This window comes from Podarcis erhardii (assembly GCF_964252035.2).
Source record: "Podarcis erhardii genome assembly, chromosome: 1".
Classification (NCBI taxonomy): domain Eukaryota; kingdom Metazoa; phylum Chordata; class Lepidosauria; order Squamata; family Lacertidae; genus Podarcis; species Podarcis erhardii.
In genome coordinates this window covers 16470562-16494853 of record NC_138497.1, presented here as the reverse complement: position 1 = coordinate 16494853, position 24292 = coordinate 16470562, and the positions used below count along the sequence as shown (strand labels likewise).

The 24292-nt window shown below is 40.8% G+C and overlaps 1 protein-coding gene and 1 long non-coding RNA gene across 7 annotated transcripts in view; both read left to right on the top strand.

The window, feature by feature from the left end:
- The window catches only part of PPP2R5C (protein phosphatase 2 regulatory subunit B'gamma), an 80956-nt gene extending 60675 nt beyond the window's left edge, over nucleotides 1-20281 (top strand). For 4 of the 6 annotated variants that reach the window (XM_081861771.1, XM_081861770.1, XM_081861775.1 and 1 more), the window contains 7 exons: nucleotides 3826-3879; nucleotides 4883-5053; nucleotides 5494-5621; nucleotides 8691-8792; nucleotides 10390-10462; nucleotides 14194-14310; nucleotides 17292-20281. In XM_081861771.1, the coding sequence (XP_081717897.1) occupies nucleotides 3826-3879; nucleotides 4883-5053; nucleotides 5494-5621; nucleotides 8691-8792; nucleotides 10390-10462; nucleotides 14194-14310; nucleotides 17292-17423 (777 nt within the window). In that variant the 3' untranslated portion in view covers nucleotides 17424-20281. The remainder of the gene's footprint in view (nucleotides 1-3825; nucleotides 3880-4882; nucleotides 5054-5493; nucleotides 5622-8690; nucleotides 8793-10389; nucleotides 10463-14193; nucleotides 14311-17291) is intronic. The other 2 variants (XM_081861772.1, XM_081861774.1) reach the window with 1 other exon arrangement.
- LOC309345559 overlaps nucleotides 1-23216 on the top strand; it is a 351011-nt gene extending 327795 nt beyond the window's left edge. Inside the window, exon 2 of the long non-coding RNA XR_014158302.1 lies at nucleotides 22598-23216. This is a non-coding gene — a long non-coding RNA (uncharacterized lncRNA). The remainder of the gene's footprint in view (nucleotides 1-22597) is intronic.
- Nucleotides 23217-24292: the final 1076 nt, after the last annotated feature.

The window sequence follows — 24292 nt, the reverse complement described above, 5'->3', positions numbered from 1 at the left end:
TTCGTTGCATTTTGGGCTCACTTTAATTTCACAGTGCTGTAGCAGACTCTGATAAAATAAATGAAAGATCTATCATGCTACTAAACTCCCAGGTGTGCTGCAGAACTCCCCTATCCTAGTGTCCACAAGTAGCTGTCCAGAAGAGCTTTTTTTATGAATGGTGAATTGGCTTTTGCCATCTGGCCAGGAGAGTGTTGCTTTGCCATCTTTTGCAACACTTTGTGTGAATTTTGCAAGACGCTTTAGGGATAAAATCTCTCAACTTCAACCAGAATTGGATTTCACATTTAGAATGATGGTATCAGATGTCCCACTTTAACTTGGCCTTTGACCGTTAACCAACTTGCAGGTCCTTTATCTGTTCTTTGATATACAGGCGTTGACCATTTTGTGCAGGGATTCCGTTCCTGGAACCTGCAAGCGCCAGCAGAGCGTGCATAAGCCTGCCCCGTTACGCCCCTGTTTTACCATCTTCCAGGTCCAAATGGGGCACAGGCATCAGTGGTCGCACATCAGCTGAATGCGTACAAAATGGTCACTGCCTGTATATTGTTTCGATTTTGTTTCGGCATCAGTGGTTGCATATCAGCTGAATGCATACAAAATGGTCACTGCCTGTATATTGTTTTGATTTTGTTTTGGAGTGGTTTTATTGACTGTATTGTAGTAACCTGCTCTGGAACCTTACGGTCAAGGCTGGGTAGGATTTAATAAAAAAATAAAAGGGTTATGGAATGAACTCCCAGGTAACATTCAACAGGCTTTGTCTCTCCTGCCTTTTAAGGAAAAGATAAAGCTAGTATGTTAAAGGTTTTTGATTATAAAGACATACTGAGTGTGGCTTGCTTTCATTCTGGGGTATTCTTTTTTATTTTAAAGTAAAGGTAAAGGTACCCCTGCCCGTACGGGCCAGTCTTGACAGACTCTAGGGTTGTGCGCTCATCTCACTCTAGAGGCCGGGAGCCAGCACTGTCCGCAGACACTTCCGGGTCACGTGGCCAGCGTGACGAAGCTGCTCTGGCGAACCGGCACCAGAGCAGCACACGGAAACGCCGTTTACCTTCCCGCTAGAAAGCGGTACCTATTTATCTACACTTGCACTTAATTGTGCTTTCGAACTGCTAGGTGGGCAGGAGCTGGGACTGAACAACGGGAGCTCACCCCACCATGGGGATTCGAACCGCCGACTATGCGATCGGCAAGTCCTAGGCGCTGAGGTTTTACCCACAGCGCCACCCACGTCCCTCTTCTTTTTTTTATTTTACTTCTTTTTTATTTTACTTGGGTGTTAATATGCCTCTGCTCTGCTTTTTGGATATGCAAGTTGAGATTTTTGTGGGTTGTATCCAGTTGCATCTCTTCATTGATGAAAGGCTCTTTGATCCGGTGAAGGCTTTCATTAGGGTAGGGGAAGCTAATCTTTTTTTGTCCCAAGAGCCGTGTCACCCCCTAGCAAACCCTCCACGGGGAGCATGCCACTGTGGGTGTGGTTAAAAAGTGATTGTGGCCACTCCATACACACACACAAACACAGATGCATTTATCCGTAAATAAACCCCAAACCCCAAAATGAGCACTAAAATCACATCATATTCTGGTACAGCAAGCAGCTTCAGCTTCCTCCCCATCGCCCCCTCTCAACTAGAGCAGAGGGTGCTCAGTTTTCCTCCACATCACCCAGCACCACAATGGGGAGGATAATCTGACAGAGATGGGATGAAGAGGAAAGAAGTGATTGGGAAGGAAAGTGAACAAAATACCTTTCCTCTTCCCACTACTGTTGCTAGCGAAACGGAGTGCTCCAGAAACAGGAAGGAATAATAGAATTGTAGAGTTGGAAGGGACCCTGAGAATAATCAAGTCTGAAAAATTCAGGAATATGCAGCTGTTCTATACGGGGATCAAACCTTCAACCTTGGCATTACCAGCACCATGGTATACTTACCTGCTTCAGTTCTATGAGTGGGTAGGGCTGTTTCTAACGCTTCTGCTGAACTGTCTTTGTTGGCGTAATACAGTCTTGAATCATGCTTCAATCAATTGTTATATGCTTCCATTGTGTGTGTCCACTACTTTTAGATCCTGCGTAATGAGGGGTAGTTTATAAATGTAAATAATGTCCCCACAGCTGGAAAACATGAGAGCACTCCTTCCTGTTTCTAGAGCACTCCAAATGGCTAGCAGTGGTGGGGAGTGGGGAAGGAAATCTGCTCTGTTGGTGCCGCAAGGAAATTGGGTTGGGGTTGGCGAGCCAAATGAAAGGCACCACCTTTGCATTAGCAGAAAGGGAGAGAAGTATTTTCATTGATTCCCCTTCCCTCTGCAGCAGCTCCCTCCACCTCATCCCCCAATTTGCTTCCAAGGGCTCAGGGGCCCCTTTGGAACAATGCCATAGGTGGCATGGGAGGATGGAGGAATGTACAAAAATTGCTTCTCCTCCTGTGCCCCTCACCCCAGCTGGTGGAGGCCTCCTCTGGATCAAAGAGCCTTCCCGTTGGTGGAGGGATACAATTGCAAACTTTCAAAATACCTCCACCAGCGAGGTGAGTTTCAAATGTTTAAAATGAATAGTTCCAGCATGCACTTTTCAGCTGCTTTGTAGGTGTGTGCAGTGTTTCTTTGGGTGTCTTCCCCTCCCTCCTTCTACAGTAAACAACAGACGTAGTATTTTTCCATCTACCAGGAAGCAAGGTGGTGTGTGTTCTCTCTTGCACAGACACAAAGAGCCATCTGGAAAAGCTCAACTCTTGTTTGAGCAACATTGTAGACTATTATAGTTACAGTGAAGAATACACAGCTGCCTTTTGCTGGATGAATCCAAATTCAAATAAAGCGCACAATAGGCTACAGACCCACTGATTTTAGCCTATAAAGTTTATCACTTGCTTTTTGCCCCTCAATTTCATTTATCCTCTCTGATAAATGTTCCTAGAATAGTAGAAGAGTCAATAGTATTCACTCCTCACTCCAAGAGCAAGAGTGGAACTTCTTCTAAGAAATTGTGAATTTGCTTATTTCTTTCTTATAGTGAATTATCAGCTCTCACACATCACTGCCAATGAGGGCCTCTGTAGCTGCAAACCTTTGATGCCTTTCCCTTCAGCTAATTTTATTAATCGTACAAAATGTTGCTTAAGTTTTTAGTCATTGATTGTGTTTCTGGTGGAGGCCTATGTGCAGTTACAGCAAAACCGAAGTTTCATGTCCCAGTGTTGCATACAAAAATTGCTTGTCTGATTTCCATAATCATTCTGGATCTGGCAGCTGCCCCAGGTTAAAATTATTTTACAAAGGGATAGAAGTTGTCAAAAATAGTATCTTTTTGTGCGTTTGAATTTAGTAGTGTTGAAGAGTCAACAAGTCAACAGTACGGTTTACTTGCTGAATAAAGAAATATGGAATCTGTCAAATATTCCCATAGATCCCTGTTAACCTCAAGATAGCTAGGGTGGTGATGGTTGGTTTTCCTCCTTCCCTCCATATTTCCAAAGATTTTGTCATTAGAAATAAAGAAAATGTTGCAGTGTGGAGTGTAAATAAACAGGTATAGAAAACTGCTTGTACAATGGACATTGTTGTATCCTACCTGAATATCACAGCCCAAGTTCTCAAGTTCACAGTTAAACTGTTTTTCTATAACCTACTTTGTGAGCCTTATTTGTAATCTTAAGTGTTGTTAAGTGTTGTTGAGGTTTTGCATTTTGCAATATATTTTGGGTTTCATTCACCAAAAATGAACATTCAATAACAACAAAATGTATTTGACTTCTGTATATATATATATTTTTGGTAGCCTAACAATGTTATTCTTTCCCCTCAATTTAGCTGGCATACTGTGTAGTTCAGTTTTTAGAAAAGGACAGCACGCTTACTGAGCCAGTAAGTTTAATTTCTTTTCTTACTTTTAAACAACATCTTTAAAAGTTTTTACCAAAATAATATAATGGAAATACATTTGATTGATTGCAGGGCAACTACCTTGTCCCCTGAAATAAGTTATGAATTGGTACAATGTTCTACTTGCTAATCAGCTGATTGCAGTGACATCAAGCTTCCCTTGCCAATACAATCAGAATGCATTTTAAGACTTACAGTCATGCACTGACAGACCCATCTCTACCTGCCATCGCATATGATGTCAGGTGTGGAACAGGTGGGTGTGGTTTGGAGAAATGACCTTATGGGTCAAATTGAGACTCATTCTGAGTCTAATTTGGCACACTGGCCAGATGTTCCCCACCCATGTCTATTCTATTTGCGTTTTCAGTTGGAAATGAAAATAGTGTGAATAGTTTTTCAATGTGCTTGTAGGAGACACTGAAAAACCTCAACAGATGTATTTTGTCATGCAGATATTAGCTACGAGTTTAGTGCTTCCTCATCTCTTATTAAGAACATCAGTGAGAGTCATAAATAGTAAAATCACCTGCTTAACCAAAAAACATTAAAACCTGTGTTTGTTACTTGGAGGTAACAAACTTTGATCTCTCCAGGATCTCCAATCACTATGAGCACATTCTTCATAATCAGCATGACTATACAGAAAAACATATACAGAAAAACATGTGCATGAGAAATTTCAAACAATACTGGAAAATATGTTGTTATTTTGAGATCATTCCTCTTAAGAATTACTTAGCCTTTCTTCCATCCTGTTTGCAGAGGGTCAAAGTGTTTTAAAAACAAAATCACATTCAACCTTCATTAACAGTTTTTAATTGCAAAGCAAAACTATAATGCCTGCCATTAGTCAAGAATCTTGAGTGTATATTGTTGTTACAATTATTTCATAATGGTGGCAGTCAATGCAAGCAATCCATGATAAATCACTGGACAGATTTATAATGTCCTGAACATTCCCTCCTCCCTCTTTTCTTTACAGGTGGTGATGGCACTACTCAAGTACTGGCCAAAGACTCACAGTCCAAAAGAAGTTATGTTTTTAAATGAATTAGAAGAAATTTTAGATGTTATTGAACCATCTGAATTTGTAAAGGTTATGGAACCTCTTTTCAGGCAGCTAGCCAAGTGTGTCTCCAGTCCACATTTCCAGGTTGGTAATTCCAATAAATGCAGTACTGTAATTAAGTTTGACATTTTGACATTACACTGCATTAATCACTGCTTAGTGAATATGTTACATGCCTTTTAAATGGACCACCTTTCAGTATGTTGTTAGGCACAATATTTTAAGACTGGCTGAGGGCAGGAAAGGAATGAACTCAGCTACTGCAGCTGTGAAGTCTCCTCTCTATTATCAGTAAACAAAAGTACAGCTAGTCTTTCTGTTGCTTTTGACGGTACCAGTTTGGATTTCTAGTGGATGCTCACACAGAAAACATAAAAGTGCACCTAAGGAAGCAGCAGGCAGGGGAACAGAAGAGCTCAAGTTGAGATGGAAAAAGGATTATCTGCTTCCCAAAATGAGAGAACTGTATAAAGTGTACAGTATGTTAGAGTTGTTGAATGGTAAAATGCTCCCATGTCTCTTAGGTGGCAGAACGAGCACTATACTACTGGAATAATGAGTATATTATGAGCTTAATCAGTGACAACGCAGCAAAGATTTTGCCCATCATGTTTCCATCCTTGTACCGAAATTCAAAGACACACTGGAACAAGTAAGTAGTAGTATATTGCTTGATGCCCTAAAGTCTGACTCTGTTCATGTCACAGCATTTTTATAGAAATATAAATCTCAATAAAGTTTGTGCTGCAATTTCCTCATAGATATACAAGATTGTAATCGGTCGGAAGTATTTCTCTCAAGCAGGTTAGGTGAAGGTAAATGTCACATCACAATAAGGAGCTAAGAAAGAGTGATTGGGTAGGTTCTTCCATATCTATGCAGAGTTCTCAGGCACACGTCCTTAAAATCGCTGTTCACAAATCAGCCCACCTTGTAGATGCCACACACAATGGCATAGTGGGGCAAGTCTGGTTCACAGCCCCCCCACCCTGCTGCATACAAGAGGTGGGGAACACTTTTGCCTCCATGGGCCAGATCCTTCTCGGGATATGCCTTGTAGGCCAAATTTGACAGATGGGTGGGGCTGCCCACCTGTCAATCACCTGGAGTCACATATGTGGGCCTTGAAGTCCAAAAGTCAGAATGTCAGTGCCCCTCACATGCAACAAGATGCTTCCAAAAGGAAGTCCCGCCCTCCCCATGATTTTAGCAGCTTCCACATGCAGTGGGGCTTCCCTCCCCTCTTCTCCTCTCCCCACACCCCCACAAAATTGGCTCTGTGGAGATTCAGTAGAAACCCGTAGAACAGCACACAGTGGGAGGAGAAGGGGGATTGTTCCATCCAGCAAGCTTGAAATGTTTGCCCTGGGGGAGCTAAGGTAAAGGTAAAGGGACCCTGACTGTTAGGTGCAGTCGTGGACGACTCTGGGGTTGCGGCGCTCATCTTGCTTTACTGGCCGAGGGAGCCGGTGTACAGCTTCTGGGTCATGCGGCCAGCATGACTAAGCTGCTTCTGGCGAATCAGAACAGCGCACAGAAGCGCCGTTTAGCTTCCTGCCAGAGCGCTACCTATTTATCTACTTGCAGTTTGACGTGCTTTCGAACTGCTAGGGTGGCAGGGATTCGAACTGCCGACCTTCTGATTGGCAAGCCCTAGTCAGTGGCGTAGCGTGGGGGGTGCAGAGGGGGCCGGCCGCACCGGGCGCAACATCTGGGGGTTAGGGTTAGGGGGCGCAAATCCACGGGTTAGGGGGCGCAAATCCACGGGTTAGGGGGTGCAAATTACTTGCCTTGCCCCAGGTGCTGACAACCCACGCTACGCCACTGGCCCTAGTCTCTGTGGTTTAGACCACAGTGCCACCCGCGTCCCCTGGGGGAGCTATCACCTGTTAATCCCTCACTATGAATTGTAACCCATGATCACCAATTGACTCCCAGTACATTTCTAAGCACAATTGAAAGTGTTGGTGCTGACCTTTAATGCCCTCAGTGGCCTTGGCCCAGTATACCTGAAGGAGTGTCTCCACCCCCATTGTTCAGCCCAGACAGTGAGGTCCAGCTCCAAGGGCCTTCTGGTGGTTTTCTCACTGCGGGAAGTGAGGTTACAGGGAACCAGGCAGAGGGCCTTCTCGGTAGTGACGCCTGCCCTGTGGAACGCCCTCCCATTAGATGTCAAGGAAATAAACAACTATCTGACTTTTGGAAGACATCTGAAGGCAGCCCTGTTTAGGGAAGTTTTTAATGTTTCATGATTTATCGTGTTTTGAATATTTTGTTGGGAGCTGCCCAGAGTGGCTGGGGAAACCCATCCAGATGGGCATGGTATAAATAATAAATTATTACTATCATCATTATAAGTTTATATTATTTCCCCTCTTTTTCCTCTTTTCCTTCTTTCTGCATTTCTGTCCTAGTTGGTTGTATTTTCATATCGCATGTCTCTCCTTTGTCAGTTTTCATCCACACAGTAGTTTAGAATTCTAGCATGAACCTGTTACTAGCCACCTTGATTTTGCAACTGCTATTTGCCTAAAGGACCTTTTAACTGAGCTACTGTGCGAATGCTGATGGTAGTGGCAGACTAATGACTACTGATAGAGTAGCCAACAATGCATGTTAAATCAGCACAGTGAAAGAAAATGCTGAGTAGACAGTATTAAAAGTTGATTTACACTAACTGGATGTCAGTAATCCATTGATACATTGGTTTTAAAGTAACATGGATTACTTAATTGAAGATTTGGCAGTCTGTATTTTTTTTGCTTCACCACTTGTGGCTGTCCAGTCATTCTGTCCTAAGCATGAGTAATATCACTCTGCGCAGTCACATACACAGAGTATATGGCACACCTTTGTACGTGTTTAACTTGCATGATGCAAGGAGCCATAAAACTGGTTTGTCTTTTGTATCTGATGGCCTAACATGTGAGAGATTATTTTTGCAGAATAACTTAACTTCTCTGGCAGGGAGTGCTGCCTAATTCAGGTGACGAGCTTTTACTTTCTCTCCCCACCCCCAATACCATTTTCTAATCTGCTAATTTTAGCTTAAGAAATGAGCTGATAGAGTAACCAAAATTCTCCCACCACTGCCAGTGGCTGTAATCTATCAGGAAAATACCTTGTAGAGACAATACAGCTGTGCTCAGGAAACATTTTAGCCCAGTATGTCTGCATAATGTTGCATAATTTTCACATCAGTTGCTAGAAACATGTTAGATGTAGTTTCAAGTATTGGCAATGTTCTTACTTCTTTTACTGAGGCTTCTGTTACTGCGTGGAATTTTGTAATATGGACGATAAATGTTTAAATTGCTGAAATTATAGCATTGATATTCAAGAGTAGAGCAATACAACATCTAAAGAGTGCTTGTTTTTTGGTGTTGAGAAGTTATAATGCATACTTTAGCTAATGGAAGCATCCAGTGACTAATTTTTGGTTTTTATGGTGTGTGTGTATTTTGAAATAATCAAACTTCCAGAAGAGATATTATGTAATTATTACTTTTAGAAGACATCTGAAGGCAGCCCTGTTTAGGGAAGCTTTTAATGTTTAATAGACTATTGTATTTTTATATCCTGTTGGAAGCCGCCCAGAGTGGCTGGGGAAACCCAGCCAGATGGGCAGGGTATAAATAAATTATTATTATTATTATTATTATTATTATTATTATTATTATTATTATCATCGTCATTCTGAAGCCAAAATTTTACTTTATAGGACAATACATGGCTTGATTTACAATGCTCTGAAACTATTCATGGAGATGAACCAAAAACTGTTTGATGACTGCACACAGCAATTTAAAGCAGAAAAAGTTAAGTAAGTTTCCTCTTGAACATCTTCCTTTTTTCCCCTTTCATTTTGTTTTCCACTGATTTATTAGAATAAGCACTATCACATATATATATATATATATATATATATATATATATATATATATATATAAAAACAATAACAACTGTTTAGCTCCTTGAAAATGTTCTCTTCCTGCTATTATCATCATGATTAGTTTATATTGCATGCCCGTATATTGTTTCACAGTGCTTACTGGAGCTGTGTGAATCCCATTAATCTCAATCAAAAATGGGCTGATTCACAATTCACCGTCTTGTTTTGGAGAATACTTGGGGGAGGCTTGAGCAATTTCTGGGATTCATCCAGAGCTCAAAAAGTCCCAGCCCTAGGAAACACCTCTATCATCAGATTGCAGAGTGTCAGTCCCTCTTCTTCCTTTTCTACACTTCACCAGATTAAAAGTTGTGGAGGAGAAAGAGGGGAAGCCCCACAAAAGCCAATGGCTCTCTGCCCTAAATGTTGCTGAGCATGCTCAGCAATCCCATCGTCCACAGGAACTCTGGGAGTTTTATTCATGTTCCTCCAGGAAGAACAGAGAATTTTATTTCCTGGAGTAAGGAGAAATATTTATACCCTGCATTTCCTCATATATTTCAAGGGGCAGCTTTGAAATGGGAGAGGGGGCCATATTACTTGTGGCCGGTGCATAAAGAAGAATGGAAAAATTGCATAAGCAACCCTCAAGTTTTACCCATAGCTGCTACATTCTCTCCCTCCCAAGGCTAGCCCTATGATGAGGCAAGGTGAACCACAATGCATACTGCCCACGAAGCTGATTGTCACTGCCTGTTATGCTTTTATATTTGTTGGAAGCTGCCCAGAGTGGCTGGGTACAAATAATAAAATTATTGTTGTTACTGCCCACCATCACAACCATCCTTCCACTACTGCCTGGTCACCATGGACCACCACCACAAGGCATTGAGTGGCGGTGCTCTTAACAGCAGGTCTGTCCAGAGCATGGATCTCACCACTCCTCATCCTGAGGCTTTGTGGGTGAAGTAGCCACAGAAATTTGGCCACCAGAGTGCCATCGTTTTGCCATAACAGCAGCCAACACTACACAGAACCAGTCTCTTTAAACAGCATTTACCACCGTTTCAGCTAAGTGGTGGCATAGGCAATCTTTGTGGTCACTTCAAACCTAATGCCTCATTCTGAGGAAAAACTACCTCAGGCAGGGCACAGCGTTTCACCAGCCCTACACAAATACACACCCCTTCAAAATTTGGTTAAGTGGGGTGGGAAAAGATACTTCCAGCCATGGCAAGGTTTGGAGTGGGGTTGAGCTTATCTTGTAATGACTAAGGGTTTTCTGGTATGTGGAGGAGTGGGGAGAGGATCATTTCTGAAATTATTCTCTAACCCCAATATGTACTATTCATGATATCTTACGGCTGTTTAACCCTCTGTTATATTTAAATATATGTCCGACGTTAAACAAGTAAATACAAAAGAAACACCTGTCCTTTTCTGTAGTGTCAAAAGCAATTTGGTAATTTGATTTATTTGAAAAGTTCGTTGAGCTTTTTCTGTGACGTGTGTGGGTTTTTTCCCCTAGGGAGAAGCTAAAAATGAAGGAACGGGAAGAAGCTTGGGTTAAAATAGAAAATCTAGCCAAATCAAATCCCCAGGTATTTCAAAAACGTTCAGAGGCTGAACATTTCAACTGTACATTAGATACTGCTGGAACAGTAAGGGCCACCATGAATGTAACATTTCCTTACTCACATTTTTTAAAGTAATTAAAGAAGATGACTCGGTGTGGCTGAAGTGTGCATCTTTGGGTGGTTTCCAATTGTCCGTGTGGCAATAACAAATACCACACAATAGCCTGGTTGTTAAAAGCGCTTCATCACATGGTCAGTCTTTAATAAATACTTCTTCTAAGAGCTGTAGCTGCCACAGGTGAGCCAGAGAACAGTATTCATGTATGAACCAATTATTGACAAGCCAACAGAATCCACTGTTTGTATGTAATGTTGGAAAAGTCCACGCAGAAAACAACATACATAATTTCTGGGAGAGGTCCCAGGAACATTGCAAGATGCTGCTCTCATAATTGTGACTCATCAGACACCACAAATGCGGGTTTATGTGTTTTCCACATACTTCTTAACCCTCGCCTGAAAAAAACAGGACTAGCAAAATATTTAATTAGAACCAGCCCTAATATTCCTTGCCTGTTGAGATCAAGCAGGTGCCTTCACTGTACTCTTTTTTGGCACCTGTTTGGACAAGCCGACCCAGATGCTTAGGAAGTTGAGGTCATTTTAATCAGTTTTAGTATTTTACCTTTTGCATGTTTTAAAGTAGGGTTGTGGGGGGTTTTTACTCCTTTTTATTGTTTTATCATTTTGTAAACTGCTTTGAGTATTTTTTTAAAATCAAGTGGTGTACACATTTTATGAAATAAAGAAATAATTCAAGTGATACATTAAATCTGTAAGGGTGTTTTAAAATGTCATTGTGCCAGTGGCCTGTTGGCAGACTTGGTCACAACAGCTTTTGAGATGTCTCTCCCCGCCCCCAATTCAAGTGGTATATAAATTTCATGGAATAAAACAAATAGATTAAAATCCCTCTGGTTTGCATCCAGAGTAGCCCTTCTGTTCACCAAAGGGTGGGAGATCCAGTAGAAGGAAGGAGGCTGATTTCTCCAATTCCCCCTGCAGCCTCTTACACCACTTCCCACGCTGTTCTGTAGGGTCCTCCATCCCTCCTCTGGTTCAGGTTTTCAGGAGGCACAGAGCTGAATTTGGAATTGGCAGGAATTACCTCTCTTCTGTGAGCTGAACTTCACTCATGGGATTGAACTGCAGCAATAGGACTCTCTTTTAGCACATCTACAGTAGAAATTTAAACTAGTTTTCGAATTGGTTTAATTGGAGGTCAGCAAGAAGGAGTATTGGAAATCATTGTTGTATAAAAAGAACTGAAAGTCCCAGAATTCCTCAGTTAGGAATCATGACAATTTAAACAGGTCTGAAAACTATTTTAAGTTTTAGTGCAGACATATCATTTGCTGAGCAATTTTCTGTTGTTGTTGAATGGCAATCTGGTTTAAATCTCCAGCTAACATTGTAATAGCTATAGAGAAGATTGTTACTAGAAGTACATATTCACATAATTTTATTTGGATGAATTTGAGTATGCTGCAGCATTTATTCTATCAGATAGCATGTCTGAAGCAGCCAAAGAATATTGACAACACTCCTAGTAGAAAATTTTATTGATTAAGACCTTACTGGGGTTGCACTTGACCCTAGACATACTTACAGTGAAGTAAATCCTGTGAAACTTGGTGGGATTTATTTCTGAGTAAAGATGTGTAAAATTGTGAAGGGAGTAAACTACGAAAGGAGTCTAGAATTGGCATTGATGTTAGCTATGCAAATATGGTCAGTCGCTACAACTGCCATGGTTTTTGAGGCACAGAGGTGGTAATCCTACATAGAAATAAACCCTGTTGAACACTGTGGGAACATAGAAATTTGCTACCATGATACTTTTTTTAAAATAGACTTCTTTTTCAAACAATATTAAGTAAATTACCATTGGTTTGGTTTTGCTTTGTAATACGTTGCTTTATTAAATTACATAAAAGAAGATTTGGTGTGAAAGTACACCAATGCCAATGTTGATCTCAGAATTTGTAATTCTTTCACTTTTTATAAAGTAATCATGCATGCATGCATGCATGCATGCTGCTTGTGTGGATCAGTTTGTATAAATAGTGGACCCAATTACATATAAACATATTGTTGTTCAGGTTAATTTAGTATCACTAATAAGTTATTATAAAATGAATTTCATGCAGAAAATATATTAAAGGATTAATTGGTCTGTTGGATAATTGTTCAAATTAGTGACTTATCTTAGAGCAGATTTGCTGACTCATAAAACTTCATTGGCCCCATTTGCACATCCCAGTAGGCCATAGTTCATGGTTTACCATGATCTTGCCTGCTTTGTTGCTTCTGGATAGCACTTAAGAGAAACAAACCATGATCCTTGGCTTACAGTTGCATCCAAACTGGATATCATAGTTTGTCTGGGTGAAACAAACCACAGTCTCTGGTTTGGATATAATGCTATCAACTATGTTTTACTGAGGTGCAAACAAGACCATATAGTCTCTTGATTCAGGTAGGTAGTTGTGTTGGTCTGATGCAGTAAAAATAAAATAAAAATTGCCCAGTAGCACCTTAGAGACCAACTAAGTTTGTTCTGGGTATAAGCTTTCGTGTGCATGCACACTTGGTATCTGAAGAAGCGTGCATGCACACGAAAGCTGATACCCAGAACAAACTTAGTTGGTCTCTAAGGTGCTACTGGGCAATTTTTTTATTTATTTAATATAGCTTCTTATTATTGGGAAGTGCTGATACCAATAATTGGGCTAATGCAAATATTTTAGCATGCTGGTCTTCTTTTCCTGGCATACCTTTAGCCACCATTTTGTGTAATGATTGGTCTTAAATTCTTCTACTAAATTTTAAAATGGTAGGTCATCAACCAGTATAAAAATGTTTGCTCTAAAGGTTACTTTTGATTGTATCTTGGGTCCTAGGAGCTAGTTTAGGGTTTGACTGAACGTACCCGACTGTTTCTCATTTGAATTTCCCATCACACCAATTTAGCGTGTCTAGTTTGGAAATCCTTCAAAGTCTCAAAGGTGGTGCAGGATAAGGGGGCTGGGTTCATAAAGCCAAACTGGGAGAACCATATTGTTTCATATTTCCATTGCAGAAACGTATTAGCCCTTCTGGATCAGAGCAATAGTGCACTATTCAGCATCTTGTTTCCCACAACAACCAGTCAGATGTTCTGGGAAGCCTCACAAGTAAGGCATTCCCCTTTAAAGCCATTTAAGCTAGTGGTCATAACCTCCTTCTCTGGCAGCAGATTCCATAAATTAAGCACTGTGTGAAGTTATTTTCTGTTTTTTTTTGTTTTTGTTTTTGTTTTTAATCTGCAAATGGGTTTTATTGGATAGAACAACACATTTTCTCCACCTTACACAGTTTCAAAAAACCTCAGTCGTGTCTCACCCTTAACTAACGGGTTTCAACGCTGACAAAATGAACCTTAGACGATTATTTTTATGCTCATTTCATTATTTCCATTGGACATACGGCTTTATTAGATTTCAACAAGCAGTTTGGACTATCAGATCTCCTGTTTTTTTAAGATAAAAGCTATAACAGTTCATGGTTTAATCCAAAACTCGATTTGTGCAGCAAAATGTGTAAATTACTCTTAATCAAGTGTGAGGGTAACATTTCTGTCAGTAAAATTGCTGTTGCTAATCTTAAGCTTTGCCATCAAAAATTCTGACATAAAACATTTTGCATTTGGTTAGTACTCAGTATTTAGTGACACCTGTCTGGTGAGCAGTCCTGTTGCAATGGAAACAGATGGGCCTTTAATTGAAGACTTGCAGGTGCTGAAAAAGACAGTGAAAGAAGAAGCTTGTCCGGTAAGCACATAGGAAGAAAAATTAGCCTACTCGTTCCAAACTTGATTTAGAAATTACTCATTTTGGTTAGTAGTTATGCTTTTCCTCTCTAAATGACAAATTTGAAACGAGCAGAATAATTTTAGTAATTTCTAAGTAGTTTCTTCTGGTCAGTAAAATAGTTATTGTAGCTGTTGACCATGTCCCGTTGCATATGTGAGCAGTGAGAATTCCCCCCCCCCCCCCGTGTTTATTAAGTAGCTTCAGAACCATTAAAGTGAAGTGGGTATTTCAACGAATATACAGTGGTACCTCGGGTTACATACACTTCAGGTTACACACTCCGCTAACCCAGAAATAGTGCTTCAGGTTAAGAACTTTGCTTCAGGATGAGAACAGAAATCGTGCTCTGGTGGCACAGCAGCAGGAGGAGGCCCCATTAGCTAAAGTGGTGCTTCAGGTTAAGAACAATTTCAGGTTAAGAATGGACCTCCGGAATGAATTAAGTACTTAACCCGAGGTACCACTGCACAGTGAAGAGATTGCTTAACAGAACTCGCTTATTGAAATTCCATGTTTTTTTATTCCCTCATCCTGTGTCTGCTGCCTAAGCACAACACTGCTCAGCCCTGGCTTCCCTGACATCAGAGGATTGCCAGTGAGTCTTGATGCCCTCTCTGCCAAAGCCACACTGAGAAATCAACGCACATCTAGTTATCAGGTTCCATGAATGTGGTGCCTGTGGTTGCAATGGCCCCCTTGGGTATCTCCTGGCACCCACAAAGCTTCTAAGCTCACCCCCTAGCTGCCCCTTTTTTCAGAAGGTGTTGAGGGTTTTCCTTGAAAAATGCAGAGAGCTAAAGGAAGAAATTGTAAGACTCCTTTCTGCTTCCTCTTTCAGCTCTGTGTGCTTTTCAAGACCAAGTGAAGTGACCAAGAGGGTAGAGGAAGAGTGAAAGGGGTGGGGATGGCATGCCACAGGCATCAGGAGTAAAAGAACGGAGAAAAAGCTGTGTCTACACGTACATGCACACACACATAATGAATCCAATAAAATGGATCCAATTGACATTGCAGAATTTTAATAGGTTTGCCCTACCACTACCACCATCGAATCAAAGATCGCATGTGCCTCCATAGACTGAACCGTAACCATCACACATCTGGTGGTTTCCAGTTCTGCCAGTACAAAAAAAACATGGTTCTGCAGCACAGATCCTCATAATTTTTTTTGCAAGGGAACATCTCAAAGTTACCATCTAATTATAGGCCACATCTTTGTGCATAGATGTGTTATGTGATTTGTTGGGGGTTTTGTTCTCATCCCGTGTTGAATCATGGGATCTATGCCCTTGGGTGAATGTGTTTGTGGTGCTGGCCACAAGGACCAGATTTGTGATCTTTACTGTGCAGTCTACCACTGTGGACTTTCATTTGCTGGTGGGGAGGCAAATTTAAGAGGATAAGTTTTAATTCTACTGGATGCGATTTTTACCCTTTGACAAACAAAAGGGCATGGGGTGTGTGGGTGTGCGCACACGGATACACATGTGTATGCATTAGTGCCTGCACATGCACAATTGTGCATGAAGACCGAAGAGGGGAGGGAAGCAATCAGAGGTGGTAGTGTCCAGTGCACTGTCAAAATTCCAGATGTGCTCAGGCTCAAAAAAGTTGGTGATTCCTGGTTTAAACATAGAGATACTGCATATTTAAATATGGTGCAGACATTAATAGCAGTTGGTTTCATTAGAAGGCTTCATTGTCAAGTAGAAACTGGTCCATACTTCAGGGAGATAGAAAATGATCATTGGTTGTTATTCCTGCTCCCTCTACCCCACCCCTCAGCATCTTGGATTTTAAAGTCCTGACCTAATTCAGATCGTGCCCATGATTACTTACTACACAGGTTTTTGAGGCTAAAACTGCATAAGGACTGCATAAGGATATAAATTCATTCATTCAGCCTTTATTGGCATAATTTAGACAATAAAATCATAAAAGAGAAAGAAGGAAAAACCCATCCATAAAACATTGGCGATCCAAACATATTAAACACGTAAAACGTTTATTTCCTGGAATACAGCTGGATGGAAGAACAAAGCTACTGACCCCAACCTCATTGATTATATCAAAGGTTTTGACAGTATCTTACTCCAAGAAACTTGGTTAGTGACTGAATATAAATCATTATAAGGGGGTGGGCAGGTGCTCACCCCCAAACCTATGTCACCTGTGTTTCTCCTTCCCCCATTTCTGTCCCTGCAACCTGCTATTTTTTTCCATCCTCAGTGTTGTTGTAGGAGCCTATGCCTGCATTTGAAAGCCTGGCTCACAGCTGTCATAGCACTGCTATGCATCTCTCCAACTGGCAAAAGAGCTGAGTGCAAGGCCATGGTCTTTCTCGCTTTGGGCCAAATAACAGTAGGAGGCAGGCAGGAATAGTATAGATGTGTCTCCCCAATAAAGAAAACCATAGTTCTATGTATGGCAGCTGCATATGCATCCATGTACACTACTTCTGGACTTACTGACCTACTTGGGTGAGTAATCAAAACATGCCATTCCATCCATTGTAGTGCTGCACTGTGCTTCCATGAACCTATGGCTGACTCGTAGGATGGTGCTGTCTTGGTGGTAGCCGCACAATTGGAATGGGCACCTGTAGCCGAAAGAGGGAGTGGGTAGGACAGTTTGCTACATGACTGCTCACCAGGGGGCATGGCTATTAGCCTTAACAACTTACAAATGGTATGATAGTATGTACTGACTGTTAAATTTATGGACTTGGTGGCTTCCCAAAGAACCAGGAGAATCCAAAAATGTATTCAGAGGGGTGTCGTGTATGGATAAGCATTGCATCAACCAAGTCATTCCAGCAGTGGCCAGGTTGTATTGCCAACTTGCTGTCGTAAGCTTGCTAATAATACTTTTCTTCACCCAAAAAACCAGCCTATTGTGGATTAAATCATTGCATTAAAAAAAATGCATTTTGATTTTAGGCACAGAAGGAACAGAAAAAGGATCGTGTTATTGTGCGCCGCAAGTCCGAACTGCCTCAGGATATCTATACCATGAAAGCCTTGGAGTCCCATTGCCGAGCTGATGATCTAATAACGCATGATGGGCATTAGACTATTCAAGTGAAATCTTATTTGGAGGAAAACCCTTTTTTCTGGACTCTGTTCCACAGTAGAGAACTTACTTTTTTTGTGCCATACTGATCAGTTACACACAAGTCAAAGCTTTTTCCCCAATCCCATTTCTTTAGGCAATAACTTTGATACAGTATGCGCAGCTCAAGATTAGTTGTTCAAACAATGGTAAATTATCAGATTCTATATGCAGAACCTTGGGTTGACAAGTATTAAACGAAGACACTTCCTTGAGGATGTTGGCATAGTACTAGCCAGTCGGAAGCATGCACTTTTCCCCCTCCATATTATTACTGAGAGAAGAACAGCCTTGGCGCAAATCACACAACCTCCCTAAACCTTTTTGGCTGCTCCACCTTCCCTCTTTTGTGCGGGGCATGGAAAGCAGTTCTGTATATGGAAAACCATGAAACCATAACGTTGATCATATTGTTTGCAGTATGTACACCTGTTGGACTACAGTCGGCTGCAGCTTGTGGCTCATGTACATCATATATGTGCAGGCGCACAAGAAAATGCATGTGTGACTGCACATTCCTTTTTTTTTCTTTCTTTATATGGAACTGCTTTCTGTGTGGGCAAAGTGGCCTTGCATGGGTTTTCCTAATTAGAAGCTGCAGTACAGAAATGCCTGGTAGGCGGAGGCCATTTTCTTTCTATTCTTCCTGTCCCCAAAGTTGGTACTGTGGCAATAGTCGAGTTTTTAAATTCACCGAAAACCTATTAGGCATTTTTATAACACTGAAAAAACTTCCGGGGGGGGGGGGGAAACAAACCTGCATTACTGCCTTGACAAATTCCTGGAAGCTTGGAAACACACACAGTTAAATTATTCTCTCAGTTCAGCTTACAGAATGGCAATTTTCATGACAATCTTCAATCACGGCTAATTTCTGGGAGCTCTGAAAATTATTTCAGAGAGAGGCACCCTCAAAGTACTTTATATGGATTGAAGCCATATTTTCCAATCTTTTAGCATGTAATAGAAGCTGAGTATTTTGGAACTGACCTGCTAGAAAAAGAATTTGTGTTCCTAAAACTGAAATCCTGTCTGCCTTGATTAGAAATAAATTGCATTTAAAAAAACAAAAAATAAGTCATTGCATAACACTTACTTTGGTTTTCCCAAAAAGAACTATTATTTCATTTACCAGAATGACTTCAGTGTTTTTCTCCCTTACCTGAGTTTTTACTGCATGGCATATTTTGAGCTCTAAGAGTTCTTTTTGTAGACATCATGAGACCAGCTAGCTGGATACATTTCTCTGGATGATATAATTTGATAAGAATGCAGCATTAGTACCTTTTCATATTATATTTAATAAGGCAACAGATCCTCATTGCATTATGCATTTTTCAGATGCCTGTCTTAAAAGCTGAGAAATGAGTTACAGAAGTTCTGCTGTCATATTGTTTTCTGTGGTGAAAAGCACATGTAAAACATACACACCTCACAAGGAAAAAAAACTCATCCGAGTTACTGTTGATCTTCAAATGCTGCTATATATTCCACAAGATTACGTGCATGTTGTGAGCTCTTTTTTATTGTTGTGGATGGGAAAGCACGAAGAAATTTTCTATAGATATATATATATAGTGCTTTGTCTTCGATATTTGATTTCTCTCAGGGTGGCCAGTATTTTTAGACTTTTGTATCCTGGTTAAGAGCTGGGTTCCAGTTGTGTTTTATTTAGAACCAGCAACTTCTTTCTTTTGTCTCTGGCAGTAGCAAACAGTGTTTTAATGCAGAAAAAGTTAAAACATGTGGCTTCTTTAAAATAAGTTTTTAAGGAAATGAGGTATCGTGAATCCATTAAAATTATTGTGCGAAACAGGCAGTTATAGTAACCTTGTGCAGATGTAGTACCTGCTGTCTGGTCTCACTTAAAACAAAATGTCCAATATTTATTGCAAAAGCTATGGGGAGAAATCATATGTGGTGTGATGGGAATTAGTGGTAAGGCAGAACTAAATTAATATAAAGACCACTCCAAGCTTCAAATAAAATACCCATTCTGTGTAAAAACAATTCCTGTTAAACTTGAAAATAAATATGGTTTACCATGAAAAAACAAGTAATTTAAAGCAGATTAAAGATGTCTTCCCTTTTTGAGGTGGTGGGAAAGGGTGCTTTTTTAATTGCAAACTGCAACGTCTATATGTATTTTGATATACCATTGTTTGAACTTCCATCTTTAGCTGGTAACCTGTCAAATACCTTTTTATAATTAGGCTGTTCAGTAGGTTCATGAAAGAGGTTTCTGGAAAGAAGCATTCAAACTAATGTTATCCTCTGGGGGAGTGGGAAAATATTGTATATCAATGTTTGGTTGACTGTGTAACGCTCAACGTATAAGATCTTTCACTGTCTAGATTTTATTTTTTCTCTTTACTGAAGATAAACATTCACCAAAAAGCTAACGTTCTGGGATAGGTAGGAAAATTATGCCATGAAAACTTGCTCTTGAGATTTTAGGCCAGTTGACAAACTTGCCTAAGCAATATTCTAAAATTTAGCAGCACTAATTGTTTGGCTTGTTTGTTATCACCATTTTTATGCTCTGTATAAGTTCTGTATTAAATTATTCTAAAAACTAATACATCCAAAATAAAAACGTGCAAATAAAATATAGTTTTGGTGACTGTTGTTCTTCATAAAGTTCAGTGTTAGCCATCTTCCCATGTTCTCCAAAATTTTATGCCTGTACATCAGGAATGTCAAAAAGAATATTACCAAGTGTCTTTTTTTGTGTGTGGCTTTAGTATGGCTTCATTTTAATATTGTACATACATTGTACTTTGTTTTATTGTAATGAGTAATAAAAATGTAGACTTCATATTTTGTACAGAATGGTCCTATGTACAGAATAAAAAGTTCCTAGAAACAGCAAAAAAAAAAAAATTATAGGTAAGTGGCACAATTTTTCTTTATACTATATCTGTATCTTTATGCTTTAGTTGAATGCTATGTTCAAATGTACCAACCTATTTTTAAATATTTTATAATTCAGGTTTTTTTGTTCAGACATTGTTTTATGAAGAAAAACTTCATACACCTGCCATTTAATATGCTCTTTTATCTAGTTTTTAAATTCTAAAACTGGTGTATTATATGGATTAAATAAAGAAGAAATGGAATTTTACCTGCTCATCATAAAACTACGTTTAACTTAAGGAAAGGATCTTCCAGCAAGAGTGCAGATTATGTAGGTATCCAATAAAAAAACCCATACAAAACAAAGTTTCAATAAGGCCTTTTAAGGGGGGCTACATCATCTACAGAAGACTCAAACCATCCAATTGACCATACGTAGAATGATGAAGCAGCCTATATATAGGTGGTGGCCAGAAGAAGCCGATGATTCCATTTCTGTCCCCTTGACAAGTCAGACCTGTGTGTCCACTCTGCCGGTAATTACGAAAGTTGCATAAACTGTTGTGTGAAAAATATGGTTTTTGACAATTGGGTTTTCTTAGTGCAAAATATGGAGGTTTTAGCACTCTAGTGTCTTGTTGCTCCATGCAAAAAAATGACTGCTACTCTTAAAGTTAAAACCATAGATAATAATCTCATTACCTAAAATTGAGAAGGATTTTAGAATTTTGTCTCAATCTGTGCTTACTGAAAGACAAATCCATTTTCCTGCAGTTGTTAAAACTACTAAATGTTGCATACAAGCCAGATGAGATCCCTCACCTTTTGATGGTGGCAGACATTCTACTTGGTCGTGTGCCCCCCCCAAAAAAAAATCTTCCAAGTTTACTCTCAAAGTAGAGAACTTTCTTTATAGGAATTTCACTGAGCCATGAACAGAGTGGCCAATTTGACAGTACTGTAGAGTGTCAAATTGACCCATTTAATATCTTAAATAACCCAAAGTTTGTCCACTAATATGTGACTCTTGACACAACACACATCATGTAAACATGCCATGGGGTGGAATTTCCTTCCTTTAGAAGCTGGACAAAGTCCAAGCCCCAGCATCTCCCAGGGCAGCCAAAAGAGCTACCTTGGCTTTGAGCGGAGGGGGCTAATCCGTTTTGGCTGGTGGGCTGCATTCACTCCTGACCAACCCTTTGAAGATAGTGTGTCAGTAGTAGGTGCTGCCACACCAGAGTCTTGCATCAACACAAAAAGGCTGACAGCCCCCGCTCCTCAGCTGGTCCACGTCTCTTGTGCTTTTCTCGGTTTAATGCAGAACCTCTTCGGATTTTCCCTGATCCTCCACCGACCCACAGCAAATCCTGAAGGTCGGAGCACCCTCAGCAACTCTGGATTAGAACCTCTTCGGATTTTCCCTGATCCTCCACCAACCCACAGCAAATCCTGAAGGTCGGAGCACCCTCAGCAACTCTGGATTTTGCATTGAGGGTCATGCAGTACTGGAGTCTATGAAAATTGGGTGCCTTGCCTTACACGAATGGAAAGCAATTTCTTCCGGCATAAAACTACCACTGTATGCAGCTCTGCAGCTCCGAATGATCATGATTCAGCTTGATAGTATGTCAGTACACTGTGCTCTTCAGGACTACAGTCCATTGTGTGTGGTTGCATCACTAATTGCTGCTACAATTCTGTAGTTAAATGCTGAGACAGAAGGACTAAATCATTCGAAATAGTTACACCTGAAGCCAAGGGTAGCAGCAGGGTGGGCCAGCATCCCACAAACTGACAAATGAACCAAGTATGTGAGCCAATTGGGGGGGGGGGGGAGAGTCAAAATCCTACCTTGCTTTCCTCCTGAATTAATGAAGAGTCAATTCTTTCATGGTACTCTGAATCAAGGCCAGCACCTAGTAATTGGTCCTGTAGACCTAAGGGGATTTATACTTTGAACAGCAGCCACCTATGCTGCATGGTGTACAGCAGGGGGTTTCAGAAGTACAGTGGTGCCCCGCAAGACGAATGCCTCGCAAGACGAAAAACCCGCTAGACGAAAGGGTTTTCCGTTTTTCGAGGCGCTTCGCAAGACGAATTTCCCTATGGGCTTGCTTCGCAAGACGAAAACGTCTTGCGAGTCTTTTCCCTCCCCCCCCCTTTTTCTAAGCCGTTAAGCCGCTAATAGCGCTAATCCGCTAATAGGAATGCTTCGCAAGACAAAAAAAACGCAAGACGAAGAGACTCGCGGAACAGATACTTTTCGTCTTGCGAGGCACCACTGTAGTTAATGACACCTTATGAGGGTCAGTTCTTCAAGCAACAGTAAATAATGCCACTGTAATACCAAGCCCGTAACATTTGTTCATGCATCTCTTGCATTGTTGTCCTAGTCAGGTAGAAGACCAGGACATGAAGACTTGAAAGCAATACATGAACTTTACAGTAGGGTTTTCTGTATCTAGTAGAAACTACATTTTCTCTATACACTTGGTTTGGAATTTGATTAAACCGATCAGCTTTTGTAACAAAAAGCCAGTTTTCATGTTGCAGGGCATGACCACAGCTATGCATCCTTTTAGTTGGCTGTTGCATACCTGCATTCAAACTTTAGTGCAGCAATCCTCAAATATTTTTGATGTTGCTATATAGATGAGGACCAAATTAGGTGTAACAGCAAAGATGCAAACCGATTTACCGGGTGAGGGAAGCAGAGAGCATGTTGCCAAGGGGTAAAGGTCTATTATCCAGAGAGAAACCTGGCATTAATCATGAAAAAATAGTGGCGCTTTGGGATGTGGTCTCCTTAAATAATACATTTCTCTTGCTACATTATGCCTAACCTCATGCAACTGTCACTCATAAAAAATTAAAGAGAAAAATGTTGCTGTGTAGCTAAGTTTATTTTCTGTGTTTGATAACCCTCGAGGCAGTAACATATATCAGATCGTTCTCTCTAGGCATAATGGTTAGCTGCAAGCGGGAAAGAAATTGAGGCTGCAGTCCCTGGCACTTTTACTAGGGAAGATTGAACTCAGGTTTACTTCTAAGTCTTAAACATGCTTAGAATTCCACAGCATATATTAGAATGCTACAACATTGCAAGGGACCACAAGGCTATCCTAGCCAACCCCTTTCCCTAGACATATTCCACTATGGAGCAAACTCGACACAAATTAAATTCTGCAGTCCAAGCTGCACTCGGTTGCATACAGAAAACAGTCTTATTCAATTTTTGAAATAAAAAAAAGGGAAAGCCACCCCTACCCCCATTGTCTCTTATTAATGGAATGGCATGGCTGCATTGTTTTGGGGATATCTACCCTTTATACCAACAGGACGCAGGTGGTGCTGTGGTCTAAACCACTGGGTCTCTTGGGCTTGCTGATTGGAAGGTTGGCCGTTCGAATCTGTGCAAAGGGGTGAGCTCCCAGTGCTCTGCCCCAGCTCCTGCCAACCAAGCACACCAGTGCAAGTAGATAAATAGGTACCGCTGTGGCGGGAAGGTAAATGGCATTTCCGTGCGCTCTGGCACTCGTCCCAGTGTCCTGTTGCACCAGAAGCGGTTTATGCTGGCCGCATGACCCGGAAAGCTGTCTGTGGACAAACGCCGGCTCCCTTGGCCTGAAAAACGATATGAGTGCCACACTCCATAGTCGCCTTTGACTGCACTTAACCGTCCAGGGTCCTTTACCTTTCTACCTTTACCCTTTATACCACCTTAAAAAAAAAAAGAAGTTTATCCCCTTCGGTCCATTTTTTCCCTGTAACAAAGTCATGCAGAGATGTTCAAAGAAGGTAAGGTTATTTTAATAAGTGGAAGATTGGTGCAGTGATCTCTCATGCTAAACTAATTAGGGAGTAGTCCTCTGGCCATGGCACTGAGACAAGAATCAGAAAGCAGAGCAAATTAAGGACAAAAGTTCCTTATCTTGTATTTCTTTCCACTTCAGTAAGGTCAAGAGTGCTT